The following is a 27519-nucleotide window of genomic DNA, read 5'->3' on the forward strand; positions in this document are numbered from 1 at the left end:
TGTATTTATTTACCTGACGCAGAACTATCGTCTGCTTCGATAATTGATTTTATGTGTAAGCTTTTCAGCATCGCTGACTGTACTCTCGGGCACAAGGTACACGGTTTCAGAAAGCTGAGCAGTGATGAGTCACTTGCGGCTGTGAACTTGGGGAATGACTTGTTGGAAATGACATATTAAATAGTAGCATTGATTTATTGAGTCAAACTATAGCTATTTTCATCCCAGCCCCCAAGGGATGGAAGGTGAATGATGTACTGGACTGCATCCTGCTGCCCATATTCCACTCTCCCTTTCCTTTGCTTCTTCTGTAGCCCAGAATTTCTTCCACTTTTGGAGGGAATTGCACAGATTTAGGATTTAAATTCAGAGCTCCCCCGTAGATCAGCATTGCAGACCCCACATGAATGCAGCAGTGTAGCTTTAGGCTGGCTTTTTTTTTTTCTTGGGTAGACTTTTTTTCCTCCTTGCACTGGGCCCAGTTCCATATTTCACCACCACGTGGTCGAATTCAGATGAATATGCTCCCCTGAAGCTGTTTCCCAGTGTCAGGTTGCAAAGCAGAGCTGTAACCCGTCCTTGGTGGTCTGACAAGTCCTCTCAGGGCAGGGGCCAGCCTGATGTTTTGCTGTTCTTGAAAAGCTGCTCTGCTTTCCAAATTCTTGTAACCAGGCCTTTCCTCGCAGCAAAGTGTGACAGCAAGGGAGCAGCGTACGTTGCATGTGCTCATGATGACTGATGGATGAAGCAGGTGTCATACACAAAGTGGCTGCCATCATCGTCTTTTGTTGTTTCCTTTCCCCTGTGCATGGGAGGTTCATGGAGACTTTTTACCCCACCAGTGCTGTGTCTTGCCAGAAATGGCCAAGGAACGGATTTCTTTGTGGGTTAATTATCTCTAGTGCTGCGTTTTATTTCCACCCTAATTTCGTTGTTGCTGCTAGTCTGTTCTAAACCTTAGCAAGGACAAGCGATTTCTGAGTGATGGTATGTAGTGTCAAGGTGAGAGGACATGCAGGTGCGGTAAAGCACTTTGAGTAAATAACAGAATGTAAAAGAAACAGGAAAAAAATTGCAATGTACATACAACAATTACTTATCTCTGTGTTGTTGGAATTTGCAATAACTTGATTGAAATCAGTGGAAATATTCTGGATTGATACTAATTTAATTGAAGCAGAATTTGTATGCTCATGAAACATTCAAAACTGAATGCCAGATTTCAAAAGGCATTTCATACCTACCTGGTGGGATTTCAGGTGTACCTAGAGGAGATTAGATGCTAGCAGCCAAGATCTACATGTCTGTGTAGGCTCCTTACTCCTATTGAAGCACCAAAACACCCTGTGAGATCTGTTGGAAGTTGGGTGGAAAACACCTTTGTAAATCTTGGCTTGGTTCCTGCTGCAGTTGAAAAAAATCTCCTTTGATAATTAGGTTGGTAGCTTGCTGAACTGCAGTGAGCACAACTAGGTCATGATACGCTCCAAAGCAGGACTGTCTTCAGGCTGGTGAGGGCTAAAGCATACAGACTGTAGTGTTACAAGTAGTAGCTGGCTCTGAAGCTGTAGAAAATAAACTCTGTGTGATATCTGGAAAGTAATATTGGGTCTCCTGTGCTTAAAGTGCTTGTTTTCATTCACAGATGACATAATTCCATCTGAGAGCAGCTCCTTGTCCGATACAACCACCTATGATGATGGTATGTTGCTTATCCTTTTCTTCCTATGAAGTGTCCTGGTCAGAGATGTTCCTTTGGCTTAATGTCCTTTAGCCTACTACTTTGGTGGCTTTCGATGACAATTTACTTTATAGCGGAGGAAAGAAGAGCTTAATCAGGAATGTCATTCCTCGTAACGGGTTAGTTATTGGAAGTTTCTACTCCGTGAGCTGATCTGAGTTGTCCTTAGAGAAGGTGATTGGTTTTAACATGACCAACCTGCGGACTGAAGGCGTTTGAATTTCAAACAAATGCTTCATCCCTAGGATCTGGCCAGAGGCGGATGAGTGGATGGATGGAGGAGTTACAAGCTGGGAGGATTTGCCCAGCCCTTCTGTCCTCACAGCTACTATAAAACTTAAGAAAAAAGTAGAATAGTCACAGATATTAATGATCTGTTTACGTTTGCGTTACCTAGCGAGCTTGCACCTCGCATGGGTATGGTGTTTGCTCAGCTTACTCATTTCACGCACACACCCACAGGCACACACGTTCACACCCTGTTCCACAAGGTGGAAAGGACTTGGCTTGCCTCTCCCTTAAACTGGATAATCATCATTTGGGGACAAACATTATCTAAATTATTACTCACTTTTCAGTTAGGGCCTGATTCTGATCTCACTTTGTCCCAGTTTTAGACTTGTACAACCCATCTGGTGCTTTAAAATGGGGTTAGACCTGATTTCTCCTTGTACAAGTAGAAGTAGAGCCAGGGCTTTGGCTTCTGAAAGTGTTCTCTGTGATGCTCCTCCTGCGTTTATATGTATTAGTCGGAGTTTCCTGTTGGCTCTGATGGGACCGGGTTTGTGCTCTAAGCAAAGCGAGAACAAGGAGCAAACCAGTGTTTTCCCCACTGTCTTCAGCCAAATTTGTCTGTCAGTTGTCTTTGCTCATTCAGTCACTTTTGAAGTCAGTCCCTTTTAGGTTCTATTTCAAAACAAATTCTTAAAATGTTATTTTCAAGTAAAGAGCTGGAAGGCGAGGGAGAGGAACTGGCTTTTGCAGAGGCTGAGCTTACCTGCTCGGCTCTGGGAGGGATCATGCTGCAAACAGGTGTTTTCCCAAGGAAGTTCCACTTTGTGATCTGGCACAGCCCCACGCTGGGTGTAATATCAATAGAAGTCACGAGCCTCTGTGGTGTCCCGTCTGCGCGGAGGAGAGCTCGGTGCAGGCAGGAGAGCCTTTCTAGGTTCACAGCTTCTGCCGTTGTCTCTGTAGTGCAAAGTCTTTCTGCTTAGGGGCCACAGATTTGCATATAGGGCAAAAATATCAAGGATCTTGCTAACAAAATACCTACTCCTTTCCAACAGCAAGTGAATCGCTTCCTGTGCCAGCACAGAGACCCAGCTCTGCGCAGCTTTCTCCAAGGCTTCCTCCACCAAAGTCCCTCGGGGTGGAGAGAATTCATCTCAGAAAGTCATCCATAAACGAGCAGCTCCTGGAAACCAGACACTCCAGGTAGGGCACGTCTCACTGTCGCCATGCTCTCCGCCTGCCTGGCGTGAGCTCTGTCTTGCCCCTGCCAAGACTTCTCTTGCTATGGGCAGTCCTGCGGAGCCCGCTGCCTCCACGCTCCTCTGCAATTACAGGACTTGGTGACGGGAGCTAAATTTCCTGTTTAGTAACAAAAGTGTGGAGAAGTCTGTACAAGTAGTTGTCATGGTCTCTGAAATTGTAGGGTAGTGTAGTCTTTGTGAAGAGGTTAGAGATGGGTGAGAAATTTAATAGCAAGGGCTGTATTTAAGGATTTGCTTGTGCCCACCAGTAGTGTCACCCTTTGTTTCCACTTCTGCGGTTTGTTTTCAGTATTAAAGAATTTATAGTTTTCCTGATGACTGTGCTTAATGGCTTCAGGTAACACCAAACCATACCCATCCCTGCTGATGGTATCAGTATTTCAGCAGGTACGTTGTCAAAGCGTACAGAATTTGCGTTAAGTCCTGATGGGCAATTCTCTGTGTAAGAGCAGAGTTACTGGGATTCAACCAGCTACCATCATCGTGCCAGCTGCAGTGACTGGCTGAGATTCCTGTATGTATCTGTGGGATTTGGGCACTTTCTGAGCTAGAAAAACAGTTCCATGGAGTGCACCAATAGCAGTAGCTCTGCTGATGGTTGTGCCATCACGTTATACGGGTCTGATCTGGTGTTAGTTGTTCTTAGTGTGAGAGTTCCCACCGATCTTGATATTTCTTGGACTGTCTTGCTTGAGCAGGCTGTTGAAGGCACGCTTAAAAATGTTTTCGAGTTTTGGGCAATGTCATGCCTTTGCATTTTTCTCATCTGTCCCTCGAGATAACCAGAACACTTCTCCACATGAAGTTCAGAAGTTGAGTTATAACCAGGCGTAGCCATTTAGCTGTGACGTGCTTCGTTTTAAAAACCCAATTCCTTTGTTTCCCTGTTACCTGCTCTGTCTCTTCTGCTTCATACTTTTGTCCTTTGGCAGCAGCTTTTTGTACCAGTCACCCTGTGAGGACCTCCCTTGAACCACAAGAAGGGGTTGAATTTTTCTTCCTGTTTAACAATTCCATTCTTTATACGGGGAAGCACATCCAGTTATGCCCTTACCTGCTTTTTCTGCCCTTGGTTTTGTTTCTTCAAGCCTTAGGGTGCACGTATTCTGTGTGCTGTGACTTGCATGGGGTTTAACCTAACTGGGGTTGTCTCCTTCGTTACAGGGACCCGCTGTCAACTCACAGCAGTCCTTACCGAACCCTGGACCGGCCGCCCCAGCCCCACGGCGGGAGAAGCATGCCTACGACCCCCGTGCTCACACGCAATGCCTACAGCAGCAGCCACTTACAGTAAGGGGGCTTTGTTTTAAGTGCCATGTCCATCTTAGGCAGCAGAAGAATAAAAGCAAATGGTGTTAAGAGGGCAGAGAGTCCTCTGGTGTGCAGCTTTCCCTGCAGCAGGCTCAGGCTCTCGAAATGTCTTTTCTCGGTGTCGGAGGGACAAGGTTAATATCAGCCACCATCTTCTGGCACAGTCCTGCACCAGCTTTGACATGCAAGCGAGGATGTTTATGTGAGCACAAACCCTGTCTGGACGCCTAGCAGCACACACAAATGGGTGTCTGCAAAATTAGGATTGAGATGGAAGCTGGCACACAAGTGTTGCCTATCTGATTGTGAAAGACTATAGGAGAGGGGCCATTTCCAGATAGGCACTAATAGGGAGTTTTAACAAGTAATGCTTGTTCAAAAAGTTTCTATAAAATACTTGCAAGATAGCCAGAATTTGTTTTACATTTCCTTTGTAGCCTTGTTTTCTAACACAGTGAGGCTTATGAAATTATATTGTCCATCAGCTAGTGGTCTCCCCACAAAAACTTGTTCAGGAGCTGACGGATGTCTGCTGTGGATTACGTTCCTACAAGCCTCCTGAAAGAGTGGCCAAATAGAGGAGAGAGATCCCAATTAGTGCCCTTACTATGGGAAGAGACCTGCAACGTGAGGTCGCCTGTGTTATTAGACAGCTGAGAATCTGTGCTGGGGAAGGAGAGATGCTATAAATCTCATAATGTTATTGAGAGCTCATGGTTTATTTGGCTGGGGTAATACAGTCTTGAGAGACAGAGCCACAGGAAATCCATCTTCCTATGTTCTGCTCCTAGCTCAGTTACTGGTGTAGACTTTACCTACTTAAAAATTGAGAGCCCTCCCGTAAATCATTACAAAATGTGAGTTTGAGCTTTGCTGCATATATCCCTGTCACAGATTAACCTTGCTCACCATGATAGATTTTTATATAAGAGATCTCCTACTGTTCCAGGAAATCTAAATTTCAACCAAGCTGACTTTCTTGCAATGCAGATATTCTATGTGGAAAGAAAAGATTGGATTCGCATTGTGCTTTGAGTGGGGATGCAGCATGCCTGACCTGCTCATGCATGCTCTCTCCAACTCTCTGTGTATGTTGGCCTGTGACTGCCTTTAACCAACCAACATCTGTGTTGTTTCAGGCCAGATGTTTCCCCACACCATTGCCGGCAGCGCAGTGGGAGTCTGGAATCCCAAACCCACCTGCTGTCCGAGACTCCTGCTGAAAAGGCAGCCTTCACCCTCTCAAAGTCCCAGAGAAGCAGCAGCACGGAGATCCTCGATGATGGATCATCCTACACTAGCCAGTCAAGTGCAGAATATTACTGTGTGACACCTACTCCCAATCCATACTATACTACTCAGACACTTGACAACAGGACCAGGGGTCGAAGACGGTCAAAGAAACAAAACATTTCTGCTGCGAATTCAGGAAGTATGCCAAATCTTGCCCAGAAGGATGTCCGCAATGGTGTCTACCACAAAAGTCAGGAGCAGCCTTCCTCTAGTTACTATATTTCTGGATATTCCCCATACACCGAATCTGACGTTTATTACAATGGAGGATATATTTATGAGAGCGATACAGAGGGACAGTACAGCGTCAATCCTTCCTATCGCTCGTCGGCACATTACGGATACGACCGTTACAGGGAATTCAGGTCTTACCATGAGGATGAAGTGGACAGAGTACCGCACAACCCATATGCAACCCTAAGGCTTCCAAGAAAGCAAGTTGCTAAAACGGAGCATATAACCAAAAACATTCACAAGGCCTTAGTAGCAGAACATCTCCGTGGTTGGTACCAACGTGCCTCCAGTCAAAAGGAACAGGGTCATAGCCTGCAGGCAGGCTTTGAGTCTGACAGAGGATCTCAAAGGAGTTTGGGCTTTGCTGGTCTGCAGGTGCCGTGCTCTCCTAGCAGTCGGGTGTCGTCTTTCTCTTCGGGTAATGTCTGATTTTCTTCTGTGACAAGTGTTTTTGTAAGTCCCTTCTGTGCAGCAAACTCTGCCTCCCTGCCTCCTTGGTGAAGTTGGCAGAGTAGAAGCAAGGCTTGAGCTCTGTCCTGAAAGGTAGATGAGGAGCTGAACAGGACATTGTTGTTCTGTGCTTGGGGAGAAAGACTTGCTTGTTGCCTTCTCCTGTGGGTAAAACTGCCTCTTACTCTTTGTAAGCGTGGTAGTCCAAAGAAGCACAAAGAGCCATATGGGTTTCAAACAGGCATGTTTACCAACTAGAGAAGCAATGTGCAGAACTTTATGCCATGTAAATGCAGTTGCGGTGATGGCTTCCAAAATACAGTACAGTGAGCATCACTGACTGGGTCAGAAAGTCTTTTTAAGGAGATTCCCTCGCTCTGAAACACCACCCGCACGGTGCTTTTCTCCTTACAGGGCTTGTAAATCCTCTCTTGTGTTTGCATTGTCTGCTCGTGTGTCCTGCGGAAACCCATAGAGATCACTAATGAGAATGGTCTTGTTTGTCTCAGCTGATTTAGCTGGAGAAAGATCTAATTTGCTGTAATTTTTTTTTTTTTAATTCCAGCATCTTCTGCAAACGCTGCTGGGAACTGGCGAAACCCACTTGCACTGGGACTTCCAGACTATGACACTTTGTCTCATTCCTCTTATGCCAGCTGTTATGGGAATGTTTATGGCAACCTTCCTTTGCAAAGCAGGTGAGTAGAGTACATCAAGATTTTCTGCCCCTCTTCCTGCCCTTCACAGGCTGTTAAAACTGCTGGGACGATCAGCTTGATTTCAAGGGGCCAGGCTGAAGAGTAAATATAAAATTGACTTTGTGAGAGCAAGTCTTCTCTGTGTGCCTCTGCCCCCACAAATGCCATCGCGTTTAAGTACGCTTATGCTAAGTGTAGCCAGCCATAGTAAGTACCCTGCATTTGTGCCTCCTGCTTCATGGGTTGCAGCTTGCTGGCTTGCTGCCAGGCTGACTTGTGTGAGATAGCTGAATTTTTAATTGTGTTTGTTTTAAAATAAATGAAAGAGTAAGAAAAGATATAAAAGCTTCTGCTAGATCCTCATTTCAAAGCTAAATGCTGTGGGCTTTTTTATTTCATTGATTTAAAAGATCTACAGTAACAGTGTTTAAAAACACAGGTTCTACTAAATTCTTAATTTCCTATAATTGGGTTTTGGAAACTCTGCTTATTTTGGCAGCTTTTTCTATGTAAGGTTTATTAGCTATTAATTTTCCATAGTATGAATCACTTATCCGATCATGCATCTGTTTTATTTTCTATTTTAATGTAATTATGGTAAACGAGTAATCAATATGCTCCACAGCCTTGACAGTTTTGAGCAGCTGAGATCCTGTTGCACACCATTTGACTAATTACAGCACGAAAACTGGGTTGGGATCCAAATTATGCTGGGGTGAACTCACAATAACCAGCATTACTTAAATGCCCGAGGGGGTTGCATGAGTTTGTGCAGCACTAGGGGTTTGGGGCAGACCCTCCGCTCTCGCTGATCCCTGATGCCCTGTCTCTCTCACAGAGCGTATGCAGAGACGAGCCAGCTGGGTGGCGATGATGAGAGCCGGTTGGAAGAAGACTTGCACGGCAACGAGCAGAGGTTATTCTGGCACGAGGATTCAAAGCCCGGGACGCTCGTGTAGACCGCCTGCAGCCCCACATTCGTACCCTTTGCGTGCCTTGCACAAAATGCTGTGACTCCGAGGCAGGTCTCGGGTGGAACTTCCAAACCGAACAAACGAAAAAAAAAAGGGAAGCAGGCTGTTTTGCTGGGAAAGATTAAATTCAGCATTAAGAGGGACTGTAGCAAAATGACAAAGTCTTACCACAAATGGCGTTCTGAATCCGGATAGCCTACACGAGCAAGGGCAAGCCACAGTTTAATCTATGACTAGATGCAGCACTTGGTTGAAGTATTTATATTTAGCAAGCACTTTTTTGGAAGATTGGAAGGTGTTGAAGGCAAACCTCAGAGGAAAAAAAAAAAATGTGAAAAGGAGACTCTTATGGAAAAACCAGGAATTCTAGGAGCACAATTCTGATGTCTGAAAGAAGAAGAAATGAAAATTTATTCTGCCATGGCTTATGATGACCTGGAAGGACTTTCATAAGCTTATGAAGGATAGATACTGTGTGTGTGAGTGAGGCAAAGGGTGAATTAATCAGTATTGGAATGTTACTTGAAGAAAGCCTGGGTTGGTTTTTTTTATTATGGAGGTTTGAATGGGTTTATCCATTTTTTGGGGTGTTAAGAGTGTTTGTTAGCACCACAAGCAAGTTCTGGAAAGAAAAAAACTTGCTGACACAATGTCGTGTAAAACCACAGGTGGTTGTGGATTTTGGAAACAGAAGCAGTAAACTTTGAACTCTCTCTTCCATGATAACGTGTAATAAGTAACCTCCCATTTAATGACCTTTCCATGATGGTACAACTTCACTGTGCGGAGGACTAGGCAAATTTTCACGGTGGCTGCACAGTGACCCCGCTCATCAGGTGACAATGACATTTTGCTCTGCCACAGTGATCCGAGGACCTGCGGTGGGGAGCTCTGGTGGTCACAGGGCAAACAATTTGATTGTAACGGCCAGTATTTTAAGGTGGATGCAAGCGCAAACAGCCAAGTGGGTGCCTTAAAATGAGGGGCATTAGGATTGTACCGCGAGTCATCTGAACTGCCAGGTGCGTTGCAAAGTCACTAAGTGACGGAACAGCATTTTCACAAAACCATTTGTGTAGGAAGAAAGTGCGACTGCAGTCTTGATCTAAGAGGGATAAAACCTACCTCACGTCATCCATCTGTAGGAACAAATTGGCATGGGTTATCTTGCGTGATTTGCGACGACTCGTTTGCATACGGTAAAATCTCTCTCGTTTCTCAGCTGTAATGTGCTTCAGGATTCCATAAATGGTGCTCTTTTTTTTCTTTTATACAAAGGATTAGTTACTCCTTGTTCATATTGTGAATAGAAAAGTTTCTGATAAACTTTTTTGACGTTTTTTACCAATATTCCAGAGCATGTAATATATACAGAAGGACACACTTGTTAAGCTGGTACTTAGTCGTTTGTATTATTAGAGTCGCGATTTGGAATTAAACAAACAAAAACAAAATAAAAAATAACTTATTTCCTTGTTTTTGCATATTTGTATAGCCTTCTAGAAATGCGAAAGCTCTTTTTGCTTATTCTTTTACTACTTCTGAATTTTTTAGACCTATTATTTTGTATAGGTCAATAAACTAAAAAGTGTGCTACCAAACCCACTTCAGCATTCCTCCTATTTCTACTCGAGTGCTTGGAAAAATGCGGTGTGTGTTATTTTAGGACTCTAAAGTAAGAGTGAATAAGTCACTGTGGTCTGATTTCTTTTGACCTGTGGTGTTAGGTTGGGTGCAGAGGGTCAGTGGCCTTGGCTGGGGGAAGCTTGGCCCGGGGCAGTTCAGACCCTCCCAAAACATGTCTGTAAGTCTGAATTTCTGACCATGCAAGGGGAGGGAGGAGTGGGGCTCGGTGCCTTTGCAGGGGCCCCTCTGGCACAGCTGCCCCCAGGAGCCGAGCTGGGCTCGTTCAGCATCCCTGTGGGAGAGTCGTTATCCCTGGACCTGCTGCTGCCCAGCTTCAGCCCAGCAGTGATACACAGACAGAGGTGGCCTCACGTTTACGGAAATACTTCTTACTCATCTGTCCTTGCACCTAAATGTTGCTGTTGCCTTTCCCATTTGAAGAGTGGCTCTTGGGGTTTGTGTTGCCCTTTGTTGGTTGTTGTTGGTCCTCTTTTGAGCTTGTCCCCTCGGAGACAACCACCTTTCTGGAAAAGCGACTTGGCTTCTAGATGTACGACTGCTTTTGCACCCTGGTCACCAAGCAGCTGAGGTTATTCAGTCTCACCCTCTCTCTTCAGAGTTGTCATTTCCCACTTTTTGTGGCACCCATAAGCTTCACCACCACTGCTGAATTTTATGCTTATTTCCAGGTTGCTGGTGAAAATAGGTGTCAACAAGAAATTGCAGACTTGTCCACTAAAAATACCCCCATGTTATCATACTTTTCCATTTCTCCAAGTAATTTTTGAGGTTTGCCTGTTTGCAACTTCTTAATTTATCGAACCATAGTTGCTGCTGTTATAAAACCTTTGTGTTTTGAGCAGGAAGCTGAGCGGTACGAAGTCCAATACCTTACCCAGAACTAATTGTATCAGTGCAGGCTGGCGGTTATTTATCGGTGCACTCAAAGCTTTTCATTTATAAAAGGAAATGAGGTGTGTAACAAGTTCTGTGCCCCGTTTTAAAGCGTTGCTTGCATTCCTTTAATGCCGTAGCCATTGAGTTTTGTATTGGCTTTTCTGTTAGCGTTCAGGATTTAGCTCAATTTAACACATCTGCATAGGCACAAGGCTGGCACTCAGCCTGGTCTCCCAGCTTGGTCAGACAGGACCAGGACAATTTTGGATGATGTTGAGAAGATGGGAATTGGAAGTGGGTTTGGGTGGAGGATGGTTTGCTATATTTGGGGATATTGAGCATAAAACCTCTAGGGCCAGAGTTCAGAGCCTGATTGCAGCTTCGAGTAAGAAAGAGCTAAGCTGTGGAGGAGCTGGAGATGGAGGAGCGGTACCATGGCAGGTGCAGCACTTGGAACCCCTCTTGTCATTCTCTGCATGCCTGCCCCTGTAAGAGCTGCGTTCTTAGAAATTTTTATGAAGTACACAGTGAAGAAGGAGGCCCAGAAGAGGAGAGAATAAGATGACCCAACTTCTTTCGGGTGTTGCCTGGGGCAGGTAGCAAAGGGTTGGCCTTGGGCGGTGCAGGGGAGGAGAGGGGAGGCACACACAATGTCTGCGTGGGACCTCCTGCCCATGGCCAACAAGGGCTCTGGCGATGCTGCACAGCTTGTGCAACACCTGGTTTTTGCCAGTTGTTCCCCAGGGCCCTTAACGTTGCCTTTTGCAGACCTCCACCTTTTTCCTTGGTGGCTTTGCATTTCTGGAGCCATGTTTTGGTGCATGTGTACAACACTTTGCAGAGACTAGGTCTGTATAATGCAGCTGAAGAGATAATAAAGACATACTTGTAATTATTATCATATTTATTCACATCTGAAATACAAACTACCTGTGCTTTGTTTGAATTCTGACCTCACCTGTGTGTCCTGCTTTCACCACAGCCCTTCCTGACCAGGATTACTGAGGACATCTAGTGACTGGCCAGCAGCATGGAAGCCATGGAGCCTTCCTGCCTCTTCTACTCTGAAATCCTTCCTGCCCCTTCCAGTTTGAAGAAATATTTAGAAATTCTTGTTTAGTATGATACAGAACAAAGCCAAGAGGTGAAAAAAATGAGACATCAATATAAAACACCCACAGACCCACAGGGTTCAATTTTGTGTCACAAACATCTCTGTAGAAGGTAGAATATGCTGCTGAGTGTGGAGAGGAGATAAAACCCACATAGAACCGTACGTAATGGAGCATTTCTGAGTGCTTTTAGTTGATGGATAAAGAAAAACCAGTCCTTGCCAGGAATCCTGAAAAAGGCATTAGGGCACCAGGCTAAAATAAGGCCTGCCTGATGTTTTTAATTGCCACCTGCTTTTTCTCTGCTGTTTTGAACAGGAATACTCTTCCATGTGGGAGGACAAAGCACCGTGGGAGCTGCCGCAAGCCCTGCGGGAGGAGGCTGGGGTCTGACATTCCTCTGGCACGGGGACCGGGGAGGGACGAGGCTCAGACCTGAACCCCCCGCCCCGAGCACAGGCAAATCTTGCAAGATCACAAATCTTTAAGATTCACCCGAGTATACTTCTGTAAAACTTGCTGGCCAAGGTGACTTTATACGTGATGTCACCCTTGCAGGTTTCTGCTGACTTTTCATTTACGATCTCGGACTCGTTCAGCTTAAATGTGAGCAACGTTGCAGCAATGTTTTGTAGGCAGCAAGGCTGCGCGGCTCCTGGGTGGGCAAGAAGCCTCCACGGGGCCCTGCCAGTCCCAAAACGCTTGTAGGAAATCCTGGAAAGGCTGAAGGTTTGCTCCATCTCCTGGGCCAGAGGGATTAATGCAGGAGAGCTGCTTCTGAGCCCGGGGAGAAGCTCCCGGTCACTGCACTTGCCTGGCACTTTCTGGATAAGTTAACGCCTCTCCTAGGAAGATTTCTGCTTTCTACGCTATTCTTTGATCTCCTCTGTGCTTTTCTAGCGTATTTAATAAATTTCTAAGGTAGAAAGCTGAGAGCTTCAGCTATGGCAGGGCCTCACACAAATATTGAAATTTATCAAGTTAAAGCAAGTAGGAGCAAACTTTTAATTGTTTATTTTATTTAAGGGTTATTTAATTTAAGCCCAATTATCTGTTTTCCATGGACTTTTTTTTTTCCTAGGAATCTTGTGCTAGGGAAAAAACCTCTGCGTCCTCAGGACTGTTTTATCTTCTCGGTAACAGAAACTTCCTGGAGTGGTTTTCAGATTACTTCTGTCACTTTTTGCAGCTGTTTGAGATAAATACGGTGGGGGAAAAAAAAATCTTATTTTGCAAACGTGTGAAGACATAAACACTTGCGTGTGTGTTTTCTTATCGCGCTATGCTGGGCGTCGTGTCTCTCCCGGCCACGTTCCCTGCTCTTGCCCTTGTTCTTCTCATGCTGAAGGCACCAGGCTGCTGGCACTGACTGCACGGTGTCATTCCTCGGAACGGTCGGGGATAATCTGGCTTTCCGATCAAATGAAGCAATGAACATGGCATTTGCATAGAGCAGGGGAAGGGGATCTACAGCTCTAATCTGAGGGCAACCCATGTTTTCCCACATGATGCAGCCTTTGTTAGAATCAACTAGCATTTAGATTTATGTAATTTGGGTAACTCTGCATATATGGGATATTTGTTGTTTCACCAAAGAGTGAGAAAATGGACCTTTATCCTGGTGTAGATGATGTTGCCAGGGGAAGAGATGAGGTTGTGGCATCTGTTCATGTTTTCAGGTATAAACTTTGATAGATTTTGTCGTGGCTGGTATTTCCAGAAACGGTCCTTGCCTGCACTGATGCGTGGTTGGTGCTTTGGAGACTCTGGTCTCTCTCTAAACCTGACCCCAGTGCTGGGACCTACAGGGTGGGACCTCAGGGCTGATCCCACTCGAGGCCTGGACAGAGGAATAAGAGGCAATTGTACGTTTGCTGTATTGTCATCCACCCTCTTTCCCTCCTGTTTAACGCTCTCCTCCACCTGCCCTGTCCTGTCACAAACTGGCCAAGTGCCCTTGCGTGCCAGGACAGCATGTCCGCAATGCCTGGCTGAGCTTTCCAAAGACGACACTTTCTCTCATTCCCGGTGTCGCTGTGATGCCCACGCTTACTGGCGGGTAAGGGTGGTGAGACCCTGCCTGATGTACAACCCCCTGCCTTGTCTGGCAGGACCTTCCCCTCATAGCTGTTAGACACCGATTCCGGACCACATGGATCATCTCCCAGGGCAGGATTTATCATCAAAGGCAACTGCCCCACGCTCTGACGCAGCAAGTCAAACCTGATGTGATGCTTCCTCCTTAGAAGAAGGGACGGTGTGAGTCATGATTGGTGCTGGTAGCCCAGGAGGACGCAGGACACAGATGTCAGGGCCTTCATGAAAGAGAAGCAAGACCTTTAGCCAAGCAGCAGCTCCTTGTCATCCATCCAACTTCATTATCCACGTCTGTCCCTCATGAAGGGAATCACTGTAAATCCTTCAGCAAGTCCTTGACTGCAAAAGGATGTGCTCAGTCTCCCAGGGCATCTCCCACCCATCTCAAGTGCAGCAGGCATGAATCTCAATTTATATTTAATCGTTAGAGTGTCATCGAAGAGCTGCAGATGGAGAAGAGGCTGTAGCCAGCCAGGGCTCAGCTGGAGTAACTCTAGAAGAAACCCTTCCACCTGTTCCCGAGCTGAGGTCAGGGAAGGACATGCCCCGTACGTACATACCAGAATCGCCACGTGGCCTTGCCGGCATCGTTGCCTGCGGGCACGTTTTAGCGGCAGGATGATACGAGGTATGGGGCTGTGATAGGTTTGAATGCTATAAAAGAAAGATACACCCTGTGTTTAATGTGAAGGGTGACGTTGTTTCCTAGAATGACTCTGTTTCTTATCGTATCTGATCTGGCTTGTGCCAAACTCAGTGTTTCACATAAACGTGGAGGTGATTGCTCGTTCAGAAGGCTATGATGATGGTTGTCGCTCGTCCAAGAGTCCTTGATGTTGTGTTGTAACAGTTCTGATTTAATAGTAGTGCCACGCACCATTTGGAGGGAAACTATACATTTGGCTGCAAAAGGAAGAGGACGTTTTAAAGTTTAATTCTAGTTACTGGGTTTAGTGTGAGGCTTTTGTCAGTCCTGAGGCTCTGCCATGCAAACCCAGAGCATAGAAAAATCATAAGACTAAAGGTAGAGTTAATAGTAAATAATTGCTGAATTGGATATGCTGCCATAGATAGGTTCTTATGCAGACTGTGTGGAGAATTAACGTCTTCTCCGAGGGTCTGAGCTTGTATTTCTAACGCAAGGTATTGAACCTCCAAGCCTGAGTCTGGGTCTGTCTTGCACACGGATTTGGAATGAGACCTCTGTTCATAACAGCGAATACTCGGGTAAATGCCCTGCGCAACGCCGCGGGCAGCGTGCGATTCAGCGCTGTGTCTGCCCGCGCTGCCCTGTGCTCGGGGCGAGCTGCAGCCATCGGGCTGGTCCCTGGCGCGGGGGGCTGGTGTCCCCTGTGATGCCCGTAACCAGCCTCAGCCGTCCCAAACCCGGTGAAGCCACACTGGGGCAGCTCGGGGCGACTTTTGCTTTTGCCCATTGGCAAAAAGTCATGGTTAGAGCTGTGGTTCGGTCCCTGTCGGTCAGACACTCAGCATTCCCTCATGAATCGCTCGTTCCCTGTAAAATAACAAAATTGCTCACGGTCTCTCACGGACCTGTTTTCCTTCTCCATAGGCTGGTTTTCATTTGTTTGGCAGCTGTTAGCGCTGGGCTTTGGGAAGATGAGGCAACAAACCACCACCCGGAGATGAAAAAGTTCAGGTATTTGGAAATGCTTTACCGAGGTCATGTAAATAACACGAGCTGGGAAAGTAAAATACCGAGTTAGCAGGGATGCAACTAACACTGAGTGTTTTAGCATTTTGACTGTGATCGCGCTATAAATGATATCTGGGAGTAGGAACTCCCTCCTGTAGCTGCAAACCTGCTTCTTTCTAAATAAGCATGGTGCGAGGAGGTGTTGCGTGTCCTCTGTGCTGGGGGTGCTGCTCAAGCCACTTTGGAACGCGGTCAGTAAAAATAAGAGTGTGTGTGTATATATATTGGCAGGAGGGTGGCGGGTGAGGTGTAGTATTGTTCATTGGCAAGTGAGCACAGAAATTCGGGCTTTGAAGGTGAAGTCTGGAACATGTTTTGGCTCTGAAAGGGGCAATGGTTTGCCCTGGGTCAGCCCAGGCTCCTGGGACCGGCTCCGTCCCGCTCGGTGCCATCCCCAGCAGTGAGATGTCCCTGCCAACGTTCACGTGTGGAGCTGTCTCCTGCCCCAGAATCGTGGAGGTCTGGATGATCTTTTTAAAACAGTTTAAAACAATTGAAATGGTTTAGAAATCCATCAACTAATTATTTAACCCTTTGTGATGCAATCCCAGATGTACACATCTGACTGGCCAGGCTTTTCCCTGTGGGATTGCTTTGGACATGCCAGGGTGGGGGGGTCAGTGCCCTGCCCCAGGCTGAAATTTTCTCTCCTTAACTTCTGACATGACCGAAGTCCCCTCCATGCTCCCCCTTTCTCCCTACACGTTTTAATGTTTTCTTTTCCCTGTAAAGAAGTGTGAATGACGACAGAGGACTCACTGTAGCTGCTCTCAGACTCTTCTGAAAATGGAAACTAAAAAAAAAAAAAAAAATCACTATGTTCTTTTTTGGGGGCAAATTAGAGGCATCCACGTCCATATGAAACAGGAGATGCAGCTCCACTCACTTCTCTCAGAGCCGAAGGAAAGTGCCAGACCTCGATGCGGTGATTTGGCGACTGCAGGGTCGAGGGGCTGCCCCCCTCCCTGTCCCCATGCCAGCCACCACCATGCCTGCCGCTTCGCACGGGGACTTGACTTTGCAGCTCCCTGTCAAGCGACTTGAGTGAATATCTCAAAAGTCAGATGTCCTTTACTCTATTTAAGCAACAAACTTAATCTGATATATTTATATCTGTAGCAGTTTGGAGGTCTGGGTTGTTTTTTTTTCCCCAGATGATCCCTGGTGTTTTTCCCACAGGGTGTCTCTCTACGATTGCTCTCGTTACTCAGTGGTTGTTATTGTTAAGATCCCATCATCTGACCCTTTATAATCCCCGTATTGCGTTACACCGCATTGCTGGACATACTTGGTGTATACTACTGTTTGTCAATTTTAGACTGCCCCATCAAGCCTACGAGTTTCTTAAAAATGATGCAAGGTTATGTTACACTCCAACTCGTTCCAGTTAATGCCTTGGCACTTGGAAATGCCATGGATTGGTAATAAAGGTAAATAAATGTGTGGGGTTTATAAGCAAAAAAAAATATTAAAGCCAACGTTGTAGAAATTGCTCTCAAGCATTTGGCATCAGCATGTGTCCCATCAATTACTTTAAAAATAGAACGCTTTTTAGGCACTTGTAGCGTGGTTTGGTGGCCTGCCTTGCACCAAATGGTGACACAGGAGTCGGCCCCTCTTGATATTTGAGTTAAAAACTTGTCGACCCATTTGCTTTCAAGAGAGATAGGTTGGAATTTTCGAAGAAAATGCACAAATGAGAAAAATCAATGAAGTTAAACCATCCTGCACGAGAGCCTGCTGGGTTTCACGCGAGAGTTCATCCATACGTGAGTACCTGCCTCAGGAACAGTAAGCTCTAAGTACAAATTGTTCATTACCAAGGGCAGACCTTTTCTTCTACCAGTTTGCTCCCAAAGTGCTTTTATTTAACACTTGTTAGGTACCTGCTTAGCATGAATTTTGAGGTGCTACCCGTAGGGATCGCTGCAGGTACCTCTTGTCTTCCGCTCATGCTTTGAGCGTAGCCGCTGGCACAGCTCTGCCGTTTGGTAACAGAGCACCTCGTGTAGCAGCTTATTAGTCTGGGGATTCCTGAGCAAGTGTCAAACTGGCATGAAAATAGCAAGTGCTACTGATGGAAGTGGCTTTCCTGTCTTAATGAAGGTTGAGGAATGAGTGGTTATTTCGGAAAGCTCCACGGGGAATACCTGCAAACGTTATCGGGGAAGATGATGGGAGTTTTGCCTCAGAAAAGACTTCTAGATTTGGCCATAAGTGTGTCCCCAGCCTGGGGGGTGTCGTTTGTTGCCTTAACGTGCCGTTTCCAGCACACCAAAACACTAAGCAACGTGTTAGAAAAGGAAGTGAATCCTATACTCGAGGTAATTTATGGAGGAGACCTAAAGTAGGCAAAATGTGATACCCATCTTGGAAATCTGTGGGATTAGCACCCGTGTCACCAGGAGAGGTGTCACTGGGCAGCCCTTTGCTCTGTGTCTGACGGAGAAGTCATGGTTCTCAGAAGTATAGCGTTTCCTAATTGCGGTATCTACAAGTGATGTATTTCTGCTTAGAAGAAAACTTGCTTTTCAAATACCTGATAGCGTTCTCAGTATCCCTGTTTTCCTTCTCGAGAGGACTTCGTGGGTTTGACCCTACTTAACTTAGCAGATCTGATAAGACCATGGCCCAAGATGGCCTGGCTGAAGATCATGGAAATATAAGATGATGGCCAAGGGCTTTATTTACAGTCAAGAAATTAGCAAGTGATAAGTAACCACTGAATAGACAGCTTCTGTGACCCAAACAGCATCGTTTGGGAGAATAACATACCAGCTACCGAAGAGCATTGATTTATTTGATAACATCAGGAAACCATTTATGGACTCTATTATGGACAGCAATCGCTGGGGGTTAAAACTGCTAGACCAGATAGATTGATGTGTGGGTCTGCTGTTGTGCTTGCTACTGCATAATATATAAATATATATATAAATAATATATATATAAATAAGGATGTTCCCTGAAACACCAAAGGGGCCATTACGTTTTTGGCTTGGATTTTTGTTATTTTTTTCCTTTACTGCTTATTTTATTCTTAAATATTTGCCCTCTTCCCTGCTGTGTAACAGCATTAATTACATGAGGGCCTTTGGTTTATGGCTTTTTAATAGAGGTTAACGGGGCTTTGAACACCATGTTTCTTGTTACAACACACAGCAAAGAGACCATCGTCATGCAGAGACTATTTTGCTGCTGGCAGACTCCAGCAGAGCATGGTTGAGACTGTAACGAGAAATATGGCTCAAAAATTGGTGGGGCTTGGTTTCACAGCCTCTTGTCTGTGGTTTCTTTCCTATGAAAGACGCATTCACAGTTGCAAGGTGGGGATTTGATTTGACACCCTCTGCCAACAATATTTGAAATTATGAGAGGAAATTTTCCTAGTCAAATGAACAGTCCAAACTGTGGTGTACTGCAATTGGACTGTAGTGGAAAAATCTCCCACCCACGCTACTCTGCCTTTACACAGCAGCCATGAGCACACTGGTGTGGGAGATACAGCTTTCTGGTTAGCCATGTACATTTACAAGTCTATAAAATACCCTGAACAAAGAAGGAGGTACTTCCTAGCTGGAATGGGCACTTAATGAAAAAAAGGACTTCAGGTAATCTTCTACGGTTACATCAGTTCTATGAATATTAGCAAAGTAAATCTTTGAAGTTGCTTATTCATTCTGTAAAAAAAAAAAAAAAATATGGTAAAAAGTAGGAAAAGGATGAACCTGAGATGAACTGTCAGCCAAGATCTGTTGACAGTGCAAATAATGCCAATGACAGTGACAGCCCAGTCAAGAAACAAGGCACTGGCACTGCCCCTGGATGGGAGCAGGGCATGGATGTGCTCTGGGAAATGCTCTGGGGAAATCTCCCGGTGGGACAACCCGGGCTGCTTCAAAGGGTTGGTGCACAAGGTGTGTGTTGTACTGACGGTTCGCCTGCCTTTTTCCATCTTGGAGGATTTTACCTTAAGCAGGATCTGGCGTTTGGGAGAGCTCATCAACTGTGCGACGGCCGCGCTCCCACCCAGACCACCCGCAATATTCCCCCAAGCAAAGAGCCTGCAGTCCCCGGCCCTTTTGAGATATCTGCGGCATTACGGATACAGACACCGCGTGCTGATTGTTCCCGCGGTGCAGAATTTCACCCGCACGCCTCGCAGGTACCACTAATGTCACTCCATCCACCTCGGGGTGCAGCGCTGGAAGGCATGGTGTCCCGGGAATCCTCTAGAAAATGGCCATCTCCTGCCCTGCTCAATGGGGGACGCACCAGCTGCACTGAAATGTCAGAAGAGTTTGCACAGCTGACAGGTTGCTGAAAATGGACCATGGCAGCATCGCCATAAATTCTCTTTATCCAGCCAAGTGCAGCTTAATATAGACTTAGCTGCACAGTCTGTCTCCCACACTGAGACCGAGAGCTGCCGCAGCTCATGACCAAAACATGAAGTTGTCTATTTAACCGAATGAACTACTGCTAGTGGGGGGAAGAAAAAAAAAATCCTTTAAAATTTATCTTTCTCTTTAGGTTTAAAAAGTAATAGAGGAAGGAGAGAAGAAAGAACATGTCAGAACTCAGCCAAAACTCCGATGAAGAAGTGTGTCCTGAGGACATCGATGAAGATGAAATCCTGGCAAACCTGTCCCCCGAGGAGCTAAAGGAGCTGCAGTGTGAGATGGAAGTCATGGCCCCAGACCCCGAAGTCCCAACTGGGATGATACAGAGGGATCAGACGGAAAAAGCCCCCACGGGGAGCTTCGACCACAGGTCCCTGGTTGACTACCTGTACTGGCAAAAGGCATCCAGACGCATGCTCGAGGACGAGAGAGTTCCCGTCACCCTCTTGCCCTCTGAGGTAACAAGCAAAAAATCACAAATATTTATTATGCATCTGCTGTGGGATCTGTTTTATGGCTTTAATACTTTAATCTACCTCTGCTTTCGTCCTTTATGGAAGGTACGGTACAAACAAATTTAAATTCATCCTAAAAGCCTCAGCAATGTCAGGATCCAGCTTCGACTGACATCGGGGTTAGTAATTTTTTAATTGCTTTTCCTAAATATTTAGTTAAACTTTTTAATATAAGAAAAATCCTAATTCTGTTTCAGTAAAACAAATCCCTGAGAAATTGTCATAAAATCAGTTTGGAAGATGTAACTCAAATTTGTTTGACTTTGCGTATGGAGCAACACTGTATCACTTCTCCATAGAAGACTACCTTAATCATATGTGTTAACTAATTAATTGACAGAAATTAATGTCATCCTGGACAAAACCCCAAACCACTGCATTTTAACAATGTGAAATATTCACTGACAACCAAGCCTGCAAACTCCATGAACTAGTCCAACCCTTTTCGGTACAGTACTTAAATTTATTCTACTATCCTTATGACTTTGAAATAAAGTAAAGGTCATACTTAGATATTTTTCAGGATGAGGGCCACACTTAAAAATAGGCTAATAGAATGGAAACTTGGCCAGATTAAACACATCCTGAACCCAAGTGAATTTGAGGTAACTGATTATTATTTTTTTTAAAATCATGAGTGGTTTTTCTAATACACCAGAGCATGGACTTCCCAAGGCAGGTTTCATGGGCTGAGGGAGGAAAATCTGTGGTTTTTTCCCTCCTGCAACTCTCTTACCCTCAAAGAAATAATTTTTTTAAACACTTCCATGCTTAAATCTGGAATTTGAGTGTAGAGCTGCCTGCTGCACTCACAACTGGTCAAGCGATCCCCGTGCTAAACCCGTCCACTACCACAGCAAATAGGAACCCCAGCCCTGAGGGCAGAAGTGACTTTGTGATCATTTTGTCTGACTTCTGGTGAAGCACAAGCCATGACACTGCCCTGCCTGAACTAGTGCAAATCTTTTAGGAAAAAATTGTGATCTTTATTAGGGCTTTATAAGCATTTCTCCATGATGGAGGATCCACTTCAAAAAGATGCTTGGAAAAGAAATCTCAGCTAGGAGAGTCTCTGGAGATGGTGGAAGTTTGCCAGTAATTTTATTTTGATGCTGGAAGCCCTGCTGTCTTGCAGCAGCTGTGTGCAGAGTCCATTTTCCTATCTCTAGACTCAGAATATAACTGAGCTAATACATTGCTTTATCTTCGGTGATGTGCTTCCTTAGCCGGGATGCTCTGGCAGGTACCAGAGCGGGCGGTGGTGCTGTCTCCTGTGCCGGGTGACTCCGCTGTTGTTAGGATGTGCCCTCTCTACTCCTCCTTGGGCTGAGCAAAGTCAGCGGTTAACCCCGGCTTCCAAAGTTTTGTGGCGTACGAAACAAACCCTCTCTTGTCAAGGAAGCGATAAAAATTACACAAAATCCAGAGACAGGCTTTGGATCAGAGACTGTTAACCCCCTGGAAGGGTTCAAGGACCACCTTAACAGTAACTATGTACAGGATTTAATTGTCAGAATTTATTTTAATAGGCAAAGATGAGAAACTGGTTTGCAGCCACTTTAAGAGCAATTGTTCCTGTGTTCCCAAGCAAGCCAGCACAGCCCTGACTTACAGGCAATGACACTTTTAAGGATTATGCTATAACGTATAGGCATAGAGGTATCTAACTGCAGCTGCTACATGTTTATTTGAGCAGAAAGTTAATGTAACAAAGCTGCAGTCAATTATTTCAGCTGTGGGGTTTTGTCTTCCTCAGAGAAGTGCTGCGGAGGAGATGGAAGGAAAGGCCGGTGGCAGCGGGAGGGTGCCAGGAGCAGAGGGAAAAGAGAGACATTACAAAAATGAGCACTTGTCCAACTCAGGAACGCAATTTGGGGAGAGAAAGAAAGATGGCAGCAGTAAAGGGAGAGAGGAGGAGAAGGAAGAAGAAGCAGAGGAGGAGGAGGAAGAGGAAGATGATGAAGAGGAGGATGAAGAGGAAGATGAGACTGAATTGGAAACGAAGGAGACTTACACCAATGAGAACCGTCACAGTGATCAGATAAATAAGAAACCAAGTACAGAATCAGGAGAAATCATAGAAAAGCCAAATGAAAATGAGAAGAAAATATCAAAATTAAACATCCCGAAAAAGTTAGCACTGGATACCAGCTTCATGAAGCTAAGTGCCAGGCCTTCAGGAAATCAAACCAACCTAGAAGAGAGTTTGGAGAAAGTCCGAAAAAACAACCCGGACATGAAAGAGCTCAACCTGAACAACATAGAAAACGTCCCCAAAGAAATGCTGATAGACTTTGTCAATGCCATGAAAAAGAATAAGAATATAAAAACGTTCAGCTTGGCCAACGTGGGGGCCGACGACAACGTGGCATTCGCGCTGGCCAACATGCTGCGGGAGAACAGGAGCATCACCACGTTGAACATCGATTCCAATTTCATCTCTGGCAAAGGGATCGTTGCTATCATGAGATGCCTGCAGTACAATGAGACGCTGACGGAGCTCCGCTTTCACAACCAGCGGAGCATGCTGGGCCACCAGGCAGAAATGGAGATCGCCAGGCTGTTGAAAGCCAACCCCACCCTCCTTAAACTGGGGTATCACTTCGAACTGCCGGGACCCAGGATAGTGGTGACCAACCTGCTCAGCAGAAACCTGGACAAGCAGAGGCAAAAGAGGCAAGAGGAGCAAAGGCAGCAGCAAATGAAAGAGCAGAGGGAGTTGATAGCGATGCTGGAAAATGGACTTGGGTTGCCTCCCGGGATGTGGGAAATGCTGGGGGGACCGCTGCCCCAGCCAGGGATGCACGAACCCCCGCAAGCCCCAAAACCACCCGTCCCCGCAGCTGTGTCTCTGAGCAAAAGGCAGGAGAGCACAAGGCGGCAGGAGAGCACAAGGCAGCCGGCCCCCGAGCAGTCCTGCAGAGAGAAGCCCATCAGCTTCAGAGTGATCAAGCTGAAGAAGACTCAGCGCAAACCTGCCGTGCCGGAGTACGTGGAACCCGCCGAGAAAACTAACCTCAAAGATGTCATCAAAACACTTAAACCAGTTCCCAGGAGAAGGCCACCTCCACTCGTCGAAATAACCCCGAGAGATCAGCTACTAAACGACATTCGTCAGAGTAATGTCGCTTATCTTAAACCGGTAAGTGCTTAGCGATGGCTGCGAGGGGAGGGAATCGCATTCACCCAGCGCGCTCCAGAGGCTGCAGCCTCGTGCGTCCCTGCCTGCATCCATACAGGTGAAAGAAATTCACTCAGGAGGTACCTCAAACCACAGAAACTCAACGCTGGCATACTAGTAATAATGTATGAGTTATGATAGGCAAATGCTATTATAAGATGTTTGCTTCAGGAGAGCAACAGATATTATTTTTCACCTTAGTCTGTCCTCAGTCCCCCACAAAAACCATGTTGCTCTTTCCAGCAGCCCTGGTTTTCTTTCTCTCTCACTTTACACAAGGAAGCACTATCACTTGGCCCATTTGATAATGGATAAACTGAAACACTGGCAGCAAAATAACTTACCCAAGGTCACTTAAGAAACTGCACAGAGGCAGGAAATGGATTTCCAGTAAGGCGCTGGCCATGCTCCCCTTCCCCCGCGGTGGGTGCCCCGGGCTGGCCGGGGTGAGTTACCGTGATCCTTCAGCGCTGCCACAAACCCGCCGGAGCGAGAAGGGTCTGCGGTACAGTTGTGGTCTGGGACTGCCTTCCGTTGGTCTGGTTTAAATGAAATTAAAAGCTTTAGTGTGAGGGGGAAGTCCCAAGCTGTGATAACTGTCTCTTGGTGATGCTTTTACTCGGGTACCGAATTCACGGGCCACTTCTCGAAATGCTGGCCACCAGATTTAACCTTTTGCTTTCCTGAAATGTTACCTTTCTTTGCGTTGTACCATTATTCAAGAAATACTAAAAGCTGAGTGATCTGTTTGTAGCTAGTGATATTGATGCATCTGTTTGTTTTGCTAAGGCTAGAGGAAAAGGACAGGAAATCCTTTGCAATTAAAAATGGTCAAGTAGTATTCTGTAATTCATATTTTGTTTAATATTGACATTTTTATATAGTGGGCCACATTTTGATTTCATTTATAACTACACAGAAGTAATTATTCCCTCAGTAATTCCAGAGAAAGTAGTTTGTCCTGAAATTTTGGCAGGGGCAGGTCCTGCAGTGACCCTGGTCCAGATTTAACGTGACCGTTCTGCCCCCAGACCAAGTTCTGGGCTGTGGTTTCTGCTGGCCAGGCCAGCGTGGCTGCAGCCAGGACCTCTCCTCACGGCATTTCTGGCCTTTCTAGATCTCAGTCTAGGTTTTGCATTTCAGTACCATGTCTAAGACTCCAGACCTGTGCTTGTAAAGGTCACGGTTTATCCATACATGCCAAGATGGTGCTTGTGATGGCAGGTTGCTCCGTCACCGCCACCGGATCTGCTGCCTCCTCTCCTCTCAGGAAGACAGAGGACGATGGCACCAGTGCTCTGCCAGGCACAGCCCTCACTTTGCACAGCAAAGTTTAAGAAACCCAGGTGCTGCCGGGTGCCAGGGAGCAATTCTGAAGCCCAGATATTGCCCCCAAAATCCTCAGGAGGTTTTTATAAATGAGGGCTGTGGGGTGGCGGGATCAATTCATGGTCCATCCTAAATGGGCCGGATAACCATTGCTATCATGGCCCATGGAAAAGTGCAGCAATGGACATGTTTTGGGGGTTTGGGGTTGGTTTTTTGGGTTTTCTTTGGTCTGCTGTCATTGGGCCAAAGAGTTTGGATTTGAGGCATTAAAGTGTTATTCTCACCTGCCTGTGTGATCTTGGTAACTCCTTATTTGCCTCGATACCCTCAGCTTCATCTCTAAAATTAGGTTTTACTGCTTCGGCCAAGCTGCATGTTTGTTTGCTCTGCAGTGGGACTCGTTGCTTGCAAATTGATTTCCTGGTCATGAAGAATCACAAACAGAAAGTGGGGAATTACAAACAAAAGAAATTCTCAACCAGAGCTCCTTGGAGCTCCCAGCTGTTGTATTTTGAGCTTTTTACTGTTTCTGAAGGTTTGTGTTAAACTAAATGGGCTTGGGAAATAAGACTGAGAAACTTCCTCCTCCTAATACTCACTGTCCTTGTCCAGGTGCCATTGCCAAAGCAGCTGGAGTGAGAGACCAGACTGACCCGAAGAAAACAACTTGGAATAAAGACTATTCAAGTTTTGCTTACAACTGTTTCAGCAGATGTTTTCTGCAGAACCCAGGTGGTATATACGACTCTTTGGGAACAAAGCTTGCGATACGCACTCTTGTAAGTGTGGTGAAAACGGCTGGCATGGGAAAAGTCAGAGCCGAGTGTTTCCATCAGGTATCAAACAATCCTCGTGCCATCTGTCTGCAAATGGATTTGAGGCTCCAGTTTGTTGTGGGAGTATTTTCTCAGAGGCATCAATAACCTTGTCTTTCTAGTTTGTCAGCAAACTATTTTACTTCCACGTTGTCCTTCTGCTGCCAGATTCTGCAGGAACATGCTGTGCTTTATCTTATCTTTCTTTTCACACACATGCTCCTTTATTATTCTCTTGTCCATGAGAAATGTATTTGGTTTCCATGTATACAGCTTCATTTTTTAGGCTAAGGAAACAGAAATGAAATAAAGCTCTCTCCATAAGGTGTGTGCAGCACTTCCATGGCTAACAAGACGCCAACAGAACGACTGCTCTGGTACGTCAAACACCTCTGCTTGATGGTTTCAAGCTACCTCTATTTCAAAATATAGTCTAGTTGGTATCGTACCTGATCAGCATACAAAAGACAATGCCCACACTCTGCTTTGAGAGCTGTAAAACTTCATTCCCCACAATTGACCTTTGTCCATGATGTAATTATTAACGACAGCCACCTTGGTGGGCACTGAAATGCCATTGCAGGTCGCTCTCTGCATGGCTCCTAAGTGGCATGATGATGACCCTTGCCCCTCTCTTTGCCAGGGGTTTAAGAAACTCATCATTCCTCCTAGTAAGGGGTGTGAATAAGCATGTCTCACCCCCTACCAGGGCTGGATATGATGGGGTTAAACCTGCATATACACAACTTAGTTTTTCCCTTAATATTTTTGTGATTTTTTTCCTCCTCTTTTTTAATCACATTAGATTTTTTTATTATTGTTTTTTTGCTCCAAGCTGTTTTTGTAAAGCAGCTACAGGTAAGTCACACTCTTGTGGAAGACCTCCACAAGAGATCAGTTGGTTTTGGGTTTTCTTGTTTGTTTTAAAGCCATTTAAAGTTATAAGGCATAGGGAAAGAACAAGGCCTTTCCCTTTGCTAACATGCAGCTCCCCTGCCATCCTGTGGCTGAGCCCCATGCTCAAAAGGCACAGACAGCTTTGCAGCTCCTGTCAGGATTTCCTTCAGGTGAGTTGCTCCTTGCTTCTGCCTGTAACTCTTAGCAACCTTCCCCTGGCAGATAAATCCCAGTCCCATCCCACTCCCTCTCCCCACACTTATTATAATAGTCCTGTAGTATCAGCAATGTCCAGGAGCTCTTTGAATCCAAGGTAGTCGCCACTATCATTAGTTCAAGTTTTCATTTATCCTTGCCCTTTTTGTATCTATCACCTGGTCTCTTTCAAATCTCCATCTTCCAAACTTGTAGAGATCCTTCTCAGCTGTACTTCTGTCTGCAACTGTAATGCAGCAGACTTGGGAAACCTGGCTGATGTATTGCCCAAGACATTGCAAATAGTTTTTAAGTAGCACGTAAAGGGAAGAGGAGAGCCATTTCTGCATGGCAGAGACAGAAGAAAAAGTAATGCTTTTATGGCACCTATTTCATACAGCCCTCTTCTTGTAAAGGACAGGAAGGAACTTGGAACTTTTAACCAAGCCCTCACATGGAGCATGGCAGCAAGTGCAAAAAGCACCTGCCCCAGGAAGCTCTTGGGGCTTGCTGCTATCAGTACTGACTTCAAGGCCAG

At 45.7% G+C, this 27519-nt stretch overlaps 2 protein-coding genes across 10 annotated transcripts in view; both read left to right on the forward strand.

Moving 5' to 3' along the window:
• FRMD4B (FERM domain containing 4B) overlaps positions 1-9669 on the forward strand; it is a 134582-nt gene extending 124913 nt beyond the window's left edge. For all 9 annotated transcript variants that reach the window (XM_054838342.1, XM_054838341.1, XM_054838344.1 and 6 more), the window contains 6 exons: positions 1646-1702; positions 3031-3178; positions 4402-4527; positions 5688-6493; positions 7091-7223; positions 8062-9669. In XM_054838342.1, coding sequence (XP_054694317.1) covers positions 1646-1702; positions 3031-3178; positions 4402-4527; positions 5688-6493; positions 7091-7223; positions 8062-8182 — 1391 coding nt within the window. In that variant the 3' untranslated portion in view covers positions 8183-9669. The remainder of the gene's footprint in view (positions 1-1645; positions 1703-3030; positions 3179-4401; positions 4528-5687; positions 6494-7090; positions 7224-8061) is intronic.
• Positions 9670-18795: 9126 nt separating this feature from the next.
• On the forward strand, positions 18796-26211 carry LMOD3 (leiomodin 3). Its single transcript, XM_054838177.1, has 3 exons — positions 18796-20507; positions 22321-23706; positions 25687-26211. The coding sequence occupies exons 1-3, from the start codon at positions 20217-20219 to the stop codon at positions 25711-25713; spliced, it is 1704 nt and encodes a 567-aa protein (XP_054694152.1). The 5' UTR covers positions 18796-20216; the 3' UTR covers positions 25714-26211.
• The last annotated feature ends 1308 nt before the right edge of the window (positions 26212-27519 follow it).

The sequence above is a fragment of the Grus americana genome, chromosome 11 (genome assembly GCF_028858705.1).
Source record: "Grus americana isolate bGruAme1 chromosome 11, bGruAme1.mat, whole genome shotgun sequence".
NCBI classification, from domain to species: domain Eukaryota; kingdom Metazoa; phylum Chordata; class Aves; order Gruiformes; family Gruidae; genus Grus; species Grus americana.

Bases quoted from the DNA above. Each gene is read 5' to 3' on its own strand.
- LMOD3 (XM_054838177.1), top strand. From the start codon at position 20,217: ATGTCAGAACTCAGCCAAAACTCCGATGAAGAAGTGTGTCCTGAGGAC. The intron at 20,508-22,320 runs GTAACAAGCAAA...TGTCTTCCTCAG, and splicing joins TCACCCTCTTGCCCTCTGAG to AGAAGTGCTGCGGAGGAGAT. The intron at 23,707-25,686 runs GTAAGTGCTTAG...GTCCTTGTCCAG, and splicing joins ATGTCGCTTATCTTAAACCG to GTGCCATTGCCAAAGCAGCT.